This window comes from Priapulus caudatus, unplaced genomic scaffold, assembly GCF_000485595.1.
Source record: "Priapulus caudatus unplaced genomic scaffold, Priapulus_caudatus-5.0.1 Scaffold207, whole genome shotgun sequence".
NCBI classification, from domain to species: Eukaryota; Metazoa; Priapulida; class Priapulimorpha; order Priapulimorphida; family Priapulidae; genus Priapulus; species Priapulus caudatus.
In genome coordinates this window covers 371,721-382,179 of record NW_014577268.1, presented here as the reverse complement: position 1 = coordinate 382,179, position 10,459 = coordinate 371,721, and the positions used below count along the sequence as shown (strand labels likewise).

At 52.0% G+C, this 10,459-nt stretch overlaps 1 protein-coding gene across 1 annotated transcript in view; it reads left to right on the top strand.

The window, feature by feature from the left end:
- Positions 1-9,295: 9,295 nt before the first annotated feature.
- Positions 9,296-10,459, top strand: part of LOC106807304 (receptor-type guanylate cyclase gcy-18-like) — a 19,731-nt gene continuing 18,567 nt past the window's right edge. Inside the window, exons 1-2 of the mRNA XM_014809611.1 lie at positions 9,296-9,397; positions 9,918-9,943. Coding sequence (XP_014665097.1) covers positions 9,296-9,397; positions 9,918-9,943 — 128 coding nt within the window. The remainder of the gene's footprint in view (positions 9,398-9,917; positions 9,944-10,459) is intronic.

The window sequence follows — 10,459 nt, the reverse complement described above, 5'->3', positions numbered from 1 at the left end:
GACAGCATCGGCAGGCAAGCCGGAATCGCAGTTGGCACGCAGTTGGGGTAATTGCGTTGGTTCAGCAGGTCAAGCCGAAACGGGACAGTTTATACACCCGCCGGCGCACTAGAAAGCGAGGATTTAGGCAGACCAGAGCAAGTGGGTTCAATCATTAGGTTACACTAGTCGCGACCGGGGATACGGAACAGTTCAGGGAGAGAAACAGGGCAGCGATTTGGTGTCAATGGACCACCAACAAGGCAGTAGGTTCGGGCAGATCGAGAACAAATAGATCAATCGCGGGTTGTCAATAATTGGTGCGCCGACAGGACAAACAGGTTTCGTGCAGGAAGTCGCATCAACTACGACTACTCGGTCAATCACGTGGTGGCGCCATCTGGCGGCAGCTTTCGCACGGGGCCGAGCACGCCAGCGACTGTCGGTCGCTGGCAACACGCCAGTTCTGTCGTCACGCTGCAAGAGCTGCTGAAGGGCGACACTTACACGGACGACCGATCTCTGTATGGCGACAGCAGCCGCCGTAAGGAAGGTAGTGAGACCGGATAAACGACGACGTCTCAATACTACAATCCGTGGCGGTGAGCAGTACGACGTCGCGCCTGTCAAGCGCCTTCACCCGCTGCATGGCTACGCGTTAATGTGTGGGAAACACCGCCAGGTTACATCACGGGTGGCGCCACCTACTCGCAACATATCGCCATTTCTATGGACAGAGGCGCGCCTGTACGTGAAGATACGGTATGTCGTCACGGGATACGGGCGGCGTCGTGTACGTTTGGCAGCGGCAGAATTCAGCAGCAGCAACAGCAGCAGCGCAGCAACAGCAGCAGCTACAGCAACAGCAGCAGCAGCACGGCAGGCAGCAACAAGCAGCAGCAGCAACAGCAACAGCAGCAGCTACAGCGGCAGCCAGCAACAACAGCAGCAGCAGCAGTGAACACAACAAACAACAACAACAGCACAGTGCAGCAGCAGTGGCAGGACCCCTATCTTTCACCTGGCAGAACGCGCAATCCGACCGCTACCGTATTCGTTCTAACGCGGCAGCTATGCGAGTGTGAACATCGCAACGCCGTCGCCGTCGTCGCCGTCGCCGTCGTCGTCGCGCGTCCCGTCGCAGCCGACGGTTACAGCGGCAGGCGTCACGCGCGTACCCCACCACGCGGTCGACGTACGCGTTCGTCTACCCGTCGTTTCTTCATGACAACGCAAGCATTTGATCCCGTTGCCATGGGGATGGAAGCTGATCAGAGCCCTCCCACTAGCAGCGCTCGCAACGAAACGGCAGACGAACGCAGACTCGGAAGAGGAGACGACGACGATGGCAGCGACAACGTCACGACGACGACGACGCAACGACCGACGACGACGACACGGACGACGACGATTAGCTAGCACCGAGACTGCTAAGCGACAGACGTCCGGCAGGAATTCACGTTTATTCGCGACGACGGACGCTGATCTCGTACAAATGCAAACGACGGCAGCGCCACTAGGCAGTAACCAGCTGCACTTCCGCTCTTTCCGTTCTTCTCTGGCCTTTATAAACCTTATGTGTCCACAACGCAGGCGTATCGCCGACCTTCCGACAACGCTCGCGAGCACGACACAACGACGACGACCGACGACGCCGAACGACAGACGACGACGAGACGAACGAACGACGTCTGTTCCAGAATCAACAATGAAGAATTTGGCGTTCGGCTTACTGCCATGATTGACTTATGGAAGCGTGCGATGCCGATGCGATCCACGCGGTCGACGTTGAACATCAAATGTTTAGGATACCATAAACCCAAGTAGCAGCTGCCATGGTGCCACTACCGCCGAGCAAAGAGTCCTTTCGCTCGGTAAGCGTCTGTACGTTGCAGACGAGCAGAACTGCTGTAGAAGATTAGGAAAGCAGTGCGATTTCACATGAGTAACACGGAGACGTACGTCGTGGTTAGTTAGTATATGTGACTGCTGGCGCGGTGTAGCTGCGCAGTGTGTGTGTGTGTGTGTGTGTGTGTGTGTACGGTGTGTGTGTTGTTTGTGCTGTGGTGTGTGGTGTGTGTGTGTGTGGTGTGTGTGTGTGTGTGTGGTGTGTGTGTGTGCTGGTGTGCGTGCTGTGTGTGTGTGTGTGTGTGTGTGTGTGTGTGTGTGTGTGTGTGATGCTGGTGGTGTGTCGTGTGTGTGTTTGTGTGGTGTGTGGTGTGTGGCGTGTAGGTGTGTGGTCATGTGTGTGCTGTGGTAGTTGTGCTGTGGCTGTCACCCAGCTGCATGTGTGGAACCTGTGTGTGTGCTATGTGTGTGTGTGTGTTGTGGTGTGTGTGTGTGGTGTGTGCTGTGCTGGGCCATGTGTGTTTGGGTGTGTCCGTGATGTGTGTGTGTGGTGTGTGTGTGTGCTTGTGTGTGTGTGTGTGTGTGCTGTGTGTGTATGTATGTGTTGCTGTGTGTGATGCGTGTGTGTGTGCTCTAATTAAGCCTTTGTATAACAATACAGCCGGCAAGGCACTACAGGCTACTAGCACAATGGATTGCCAATTAAGGATGCGTCCAAATCGTTGAGTTCTAACACATCCTATATAACATCCTATATGTTATTAGGAATTCTATATGCTGTCGCGCAGTACAGTGTGATCCTTCGTAGATGACACAACAGTGATTGCTTCAGCCTGTCTAATTTGATGTCAAAACATTCAGTTGCCCCCTGTGTCAAATTTTATGACAAAATGGATATTTTTGCCTCAGAAATGGGCGCCATATTGAATTTTTAAGTGCTAACGGGCTTTTTAAAATAAGTAGTTCGCATAGGAGTGTCATTGAGGTGTTTTATGAAGAATTTTGTGCTGGCGCACCAGGTTGAGTATAGATCACTATTATCAGTACTGGTTGTGTTTGGGTCCCTTGACAGACCGGAGCGATTGTGTGTTTGACCGAGATGCCGGGGATGAGTGAGGTAAGACATTGCGCTTGTCACGTTTGGCTGTGCAAGGCAGTCGCAGTTACAAGCGCGGGCAACAGGACTTGCTTCGGGGGCGCAATGCAGCTTGCAATGGTCTCACTCGTAGGCTTACGGCCGTGCCGCCTGCGGCCATGCGGACGGGCGTTGCAAGTTGTAACGGGAACTGCCCGATTCCGGCTTGCCCTGCCGATGATCCAAACTGCCCGATTCCGGCTTGCCCTGGCGATGACCCGAACTGCCCGAATCTAGATGGCGCTTCGGTGTATCCTGGAATTGGTCCTAGTTGGGAGCCAGCTTGGGAATATATTCCTTGCGGGTTGAAGTTGGGATTGAACCTGCCCGGTGGGTACAAGGTACGGGGTATACCAGGGTACGGCTGAGCAGAGAGAGCAGGTTGATTAGGGAAACCCTCCTGATAGCGGTGCTGATACGCTGGCTGCAGTTGGGGCGCTGCCTCAGGGTAGAACCCATATGGACCACGCCCGTACCCGGAACGGGGCGCCTGTGCAGGAGGAAAATACCCTGAGCTTCCCGGCCTGCCGTAAATGCCGCCTTGATTCCCCAGATACGGGCTACCACTACCTAGCTGCGGGTCAAAGTACGGCTCCTGCGTAAACCGGGAATCGGGTGCGTAACCGTTAGATGACGCCACCGGGTAAGGGTTGTTCAGTGAACCGCCGGCAGGTGGGGCGCTAAACGGTGCAGGCGCTTCTCGGTATGGGTATCCCGGGGGTGCGTAATCGTTAGGGGGTGGGTACGCGAGCCCCCTGTACCCCTCCCCCCGCGCACCACCGCAGTCGTAACCATAGCACGTCGTCGCTTCCTGTGTAGTCGTCGTCGGCTGTGCCGTCGTCGTCGTCGTCGTCGTTGTCGTCGTCCTCGATCGATTTCCGTATCCGTTTTGTAGTCCATTCGGAATTTGGAAAGGGAAGAAGCCGTACCCATAGATTGGCGCCGACGTCGTTGTCGTGGACACGTCGTGGTGGATGTGGATGTGGTAGGCGTAGGGAGATTTCGTCGTCGTTGTCGTCGTCGTTGTTGTTGTCGCCGCTTTTTTTCTGTATTTCCTCGTTCCTTTGACCTTGCGCAAGCCGATCGGTCCTCCGTAGCCTCCTCCGTGGAATCGGTGAGGTCCGGCACCGTGCGGATCCCCGAAATATGGATTACTGTAGACATCGGCCAGTATAGTGCTCACATAAAGCTGCAAGAATCGTACAAATACGCAAGAGTGGTATACATGTTCTGCTTGCAACTATGAAAAATACGACATACGTATATACGCTCTCCTATGACACTATTTGTCATATCCCCCCCCCCTGCTACAAATCCTGTACACGCCCCTGTAGATACAACGAATATGTATGAGCCAGTCATTCATACGCACTGATTGGAAAACATGCAGCTCTTCTATTCATACTGTCTACATTCACCCGAACAACCGACGTTGTCGAAGGTATTCCTTGGTGAAGCCTACGTAATTAATCCGATACCTTCGGAGGCAATCATGAGGCACACGAATGCAGCCGTGATTGTGCGGCAAGAACTCGCAGTGAAAACTGTTTCTATTTCGCATGGATTACACACAGCTCTTAATGAAGGCTGTAACCAGGGCACGAGCATATAATATATTATATAATGTATATATATATATATATATATATATATATATATATATATATATATATGCAGACGTGCTGTCGGGCAGAGCGGGACGCGCCATGCCCAGCATACTCGAGGTTCCGCATTGTTGTTGTTTTTTATTTCGCTTCTAGGTCTCGTGTGAGCGAACCCCAATACAAAAAAATAACCATAATGGAAGAACGTCGCAACAGGTAGGCCGTTACCTTGGCAACGACCGTCCCGCATGCACGCAGCGGCAGCAGTAGACGTAGCGAGTGAGAGCCATTGCCCTGACTGCGGCAACCGAGCAGTTCCATGTTGCCACGGCTGTATGCGATGCCTTGAAAGCCACGTGAAAAGCGCATGTCTACCTCCATCATCCCGGCGTCCGCGTCGCAAACAACGCTCACGTCTGTAAGGGGAACAATCCAGTAGATAAGTAGTGATATAACCTTTCAAATAGGGAGACAGGCACTAAAATTCTCATAAAAAAAACTCATGGACACTCCTATGGAACTACTTATTTTTAAAAACCCGTTAGCCACTTAAAAATTCAATATGGCGCCCATTTCTGGTGCAAAAATACCATTTTTGTCATAAAATTTGACACAGTGGGCCAATCTGAATGTTTTTGGCATTAAATTAGACAGGTGACGCATTCACTGTTGTGTCATCTGCGAAGGACGTCACCACTGGTACTGCCGCACAGCTATAGAATTCCGTAATTAACATATAGGATGTTATAATAGGATGTTGTTAGAACACGAGATTTGGACGCCATCCTTAATTGCATCCATTGTGCTAGTAAGCTTGTAGTGCTTGCGCTGTATTGTTATACAAAGTGCTGTAATTAGAGCCACACATCACACACGCACACACGCACACAGACACACACACACACACACACACACACACACACACACACACACGTACACTCGCACGCAGTCACATATACTAACACGCACACGTACGCATCCGTGTTACCATGTGAAATCGCACTGCTTTCCTAACCTTCTACAGAGTTCTGCTCCTCTGCAACCGCTACTACCGGCTTCCCGAGGAAAGAATTCTTGCTCGGGCGGTAGGTGGCACCACTGGCACTGCTACTTGTGTCTTTTATGGTCATCCTAACATTTGTGTTCAACGTCGACCGCGTGGTCGGCATCGGCATCGCACGCATTCCAAAGTCAATCATGGCAGTAGCCGACGCCAGATTCTTCATTGTTGATTCTGGAACAGGCGTCGTCGTCGTCGTCGTCGTCGTCGTCGTCGTCGTCGTCGTCGTCGTTGTCGTCGGCTGCGGCGTTGTCGGGAAGGTCGGCCGATACGCCTGCGTTGTGGACACATAGGGGTTTATAAAGCCAGAGAAGAACGGAAAGAACGGATAGGGCAGCTGGTTCTGCCTAGGTGGCGCTGCCGTCGTCTGCTCCTTGTACGAGATCAGCGTGCCGTCATCGCCGTAATAAACGTGAATCTCTGCAGGACGTCTCGTCGGCTTAGCAGTCGTCGGCTTAGCAGTCGTCGTCGTCGTTGTTGTCGTCGTCGTCGTTGTCGTCGTCGTCGTCGTTGACGTTGTCGCTGCCATCGTCGTCGTCCTCCTCTTCCGAGTCTGCGTTCGTCTGCGTTTCGCTTGCGAGCGGCTGCTAGCGGGAGGGCTCTGATCAGCTCCCATCCCCATGGCAACGGGATCAAATGCTTGCGTTGTCATGAAGAACGACGGGTAGACGAACGCGTACGTCGACCGCGTGGTGGGGGCGCGCGTGACGCCTGCCGCTGTAACCGTCGGCTGCGACGACGACGGCGACGGCGACGACGGCGACGGCGACGACGGCGACGGCGTTGCGATGTTCACACTCGCATAGCTGCCGCGTGAGAACGAATACGGTACGGTCGGATTGCGCGTTCTGCCAGGGTAAAGATAGGGGTCCTGCCACTGCTGCCACTGCTGCTGTTGTTGTTGTTGTTGTTGCCACTGCTGCTGCTGCTGTTGTTGCTGCTGCCGCTGTAGCTGCTGCTGTTGCTGTTGCTGCTGCTGCTGTTGCTGCTGCCGCTGCTGCTGCTGCTGTTGCTGTAGCTGCTGCTGTTGCTGCCGCTGCTGCTGTTGCTGCTGCTGAACTGCCGTGCCAAACGTCACGACGCCGCCCGTATCCGTGACGACATACCCGTAGCTGTCACGTACAGGCGGCGCCTCTGTCCATAGAAATGGCGATATGTTGCGAGTAGGTGGCGCCACCGTCGTGAGTAACCTGGCGGGTGTTTCCCGCACATTAACCGCGTAGCCATGCAGCGGGTGAAGGCGCTTGACAGGCGCTGACGTCGTACTGCTCACGGCCCACGGATTGTAGTATTGAGACGTCGTCGGCTTATCCGGTCTCACTACCTCCTTACGGCGGCTGCTGTCGCCATACGAGATCGGTCGTCCGGTGTAGGTGTCGCCCTTCAGCAGCTCTTGCAGCGTGACGACAGAATCTGGCGTGTTGCCAGCGACCGACAGTCGCTGCGTACTCGGCCCCGTGCGAAAGCTGCCGCCAGATGGCGCCACCACGTGATTGACCGAGTAGTCGTAGTTGATGCGACGTTCCTGCACGAAACCTGTTTGTCCTGTCGGCGCACCAATATTGACAAACCCCGACTGATCTATTGGTTCTCCGATCTGCCCGAACCCTACCTGCCTTGTTGGTGGTCCATTGAACCCAAATCGCTGCCCTGTTTCTCCCCTGAACTGTCCGTATCCCGGCTCGCCGACTAGTGTACCAACCTGATTGAACCCCACTTGCCTCGTCCTTGCCCTAAATCGCTCGCTTCCTAGCTGCCCGGCCGGTTGTATAAACTGCCCGTTTCCGGCTTGCCCTGCCGAGCTTCCTAGCTGCCCGGCCGGTTGTATAAACTGCCCTTAGTAGTAGTAGTAGTAGTAGTAGTAGTAGTAGTAGTAGTAGTAGTAGTAGTAGTAGTAGTAGTTGTTGTTGTTGTTGTTGTTGTTGTAACTACACTAACAGGTGCGGCTCTTGTGGCGGAGCAAAAGGCCATAGTTATAGAGCAGTGGTTCTTAACCTTTTGTTGAGTCATGGACCCCCTTGAGAATCTGGTGAAAGCTACGAACCCCTCCCCCCCAAAAAAAACACATAAACACAAACCTTTGCAAACAATGGGGTTCAGGGACCCCCTGAAACCCATCCGCGGACCCTAAAGGGGTCCATGGACCACAGGTTAAGAAACCTTGCACTAAAACTACATTAACAAGTACGGCACCTGTGGCGCAGCGAAGGGCTATAGTTCTAGAGCTACCTTATATCGAACTTCGCATGCTAAGCTGCTTCCGAGCTTATAGATATAATCATGTAGACGTGAATCGAAACGATATTAAATTTGATTTTAGGATAAAAGCCAAGAGCGAATAATTCTTGTATTATTAGCTTTTGGCAGAACCTAATGCCATCGGATTATTGTAGACGGCAAAATGCACCGGCTTGCAAAGCTGTACCAATCCTGCAAGCCTAATATGATCATGTCAAAATGCTGTCAGCTTACACAGATGTCATGTCATGTTATACTTCATTCATGTCAGCTTGTAAGTGAGTAACCTTCATGCTTGTCGATCCGCATGTGACGTTTTTTTTGTGACAAAATTTTTGTGACCGCAAAAATAGCGGTGTTTAGATTTCATGCACGGCAAAGAACTTATAATAACTATTATGATCATTATAAGCTCCTTGTGCACGGTCCACATGTAATATCCTCTATTCCCATCGATCCGACATCTAGAGATTGCTTTTCAGCAAGCGTATTTTGAAGATGAATGTTCGTATTCTTCACACGTAAGCTACGTAATACATCCATCCACCGAATCGCCGGCTCGTTCGCTCACTCACTCGCTCACTCACTCGCTCGCTCACTCACTCACTCACTCGCTCGCTCACCCACTCACTCACTCACTTACTCACTCACTCACCCCCTCACTCACTCACTCACTCACTCACTCACTCACTCGCTCACTCACTCACTCATTTCTTAAGTATGGTGCTCCGCTCGTGCGGGAGCTCCGCTATAAATCGAAGAGCTTATAGCCTGCTTGTCTAGCCATCAACGTAAAATTCGCCTCAATGCTGTCGATTCATGTACAATAACGAGTTTCCCCACAGTCAAACATGCATACAGAATTTATGTGACACAGTCAACACATTGTGTTCGCATGCAGTCAGCAACTCGTCCTTGACGACACGACTATAATATACTTACGACACATTTATGTGACACAGTCAACACATTTATATGCAGTGGGCCACTGAGGACGCGACTAGCGTATATACTCACGACACATTCAGTCCGATGTTGACCGTATCTGAGGCGGCGCCACTGTAGCGGCATGACAGACGGAAGACGCGCACCCACGTGTCCAGCGCTGTCAGTGCTGGCATGTTAGTCACCACCAGGGTGTTGTTGTAGACGATCAGACCCGATAAACCAGCGCCCTCCTGCGGCGACAGTGTGAAACAGATGGTGAGATTGCTGATGAATGAGAAGTAGGTGGCGTTGGCGGGCGGAAGAGACGCGGCGGGACCTAGGTGGCGCTGCGTGTCAGCTGACGTAGCTCTGATGTAAGGGGGAGCTCTCAGCTCTATGTGGGGGCCGGCTGTTAAAATATGAGGCATTGGTGTGTCGTTAAGTACATGATATGAGAATTTCCACGCGTGATCAAGAGAGGGAGATGCATGGGAAGGTGCCACTATGGCTATAGAGGGAGAGGTGGGTGCAGGGGACGGTGCCACTTTGGCTATAGGGGGATATGTGGGTGTATGGGAAGGTGCCACTTTGGTTATAGAGAAAGAGGTAGGTGCATGAGGAGGGACCACTGCGGCTGTAGAAGAAAAGTGGGTCGCACTGTTTACTATTATAGATCCAGCAATATTCCGATAAGCACGTTAGATCAGGGGCGTGTACAGGGGGGGGGGTCCAGGGGGTCGCACACACACACGCACATAGGCGCGCACACATACCGGCTTTCCGTTACCGGGATAGCCTGCGCAACGCCCCGTATGACCGTCAGGATGCGCATGCGCACGCGGGTGACGTACTCCTCATCATAGCTCGATCGTTATTCACGGTCGCTGGCTTTGCTAAATACGTTTTCCGACGTCCGCAAACACGCCACGTGTCTGCCAGTATCCGGCCCTAGCACAAAGATTTCATCACCTGAGCTAACGGAGGAGCGAAAAAAACGAGAACGACAAAATTACAGTTTATAGGCGTAATCAACTTATACCCCCTCCCCCCCATCATATGCACACACGCTCAGGTAATTGACCACGTACAGTGAGCGCGCTTTGGTTTGCTCTGTTACGCCACCCAGGTGTACGACGACTGTACGCCGCCCAGGTATACACCAGGTGTACTAGGTGCCCAGGTGTGTAGACTACGAGAGACCGCTATAGATTTACAGTTGGAAGACGTTGCAACGTTGATGACTGACGGGGTGTTACATACACGAGGGATGACATTTGACGCGGTTTTTTTGGCGACCGCAACCACCTGTACTGGGGGGGGGGGCAAACAGCGCACGCGTCTGCATGTGACATTACTGTCTATGTTAATTTAAATTTAAATCACGAGGTAAATGTTTCTGGTTCATGATTGTATGCTATCTCGTATGTATCACTGTCTTTGTCGGTTAAATCGATTGTATCGTTTGTGTATCATTATTATTGCATATGTTACGATTTACAATCGATATTGATATTGATATGATGAAAGGTTCCGTATATTCGTGTTCCGGGAAACGCGGTATTTATTTATTAATAAATTCAACCTTTTAAATGCATGCACATATATTGACTTCAATACCTAAAACATCAAGACAAAAAAAAACTATATTGTGGGTATGCCCTAAAACTA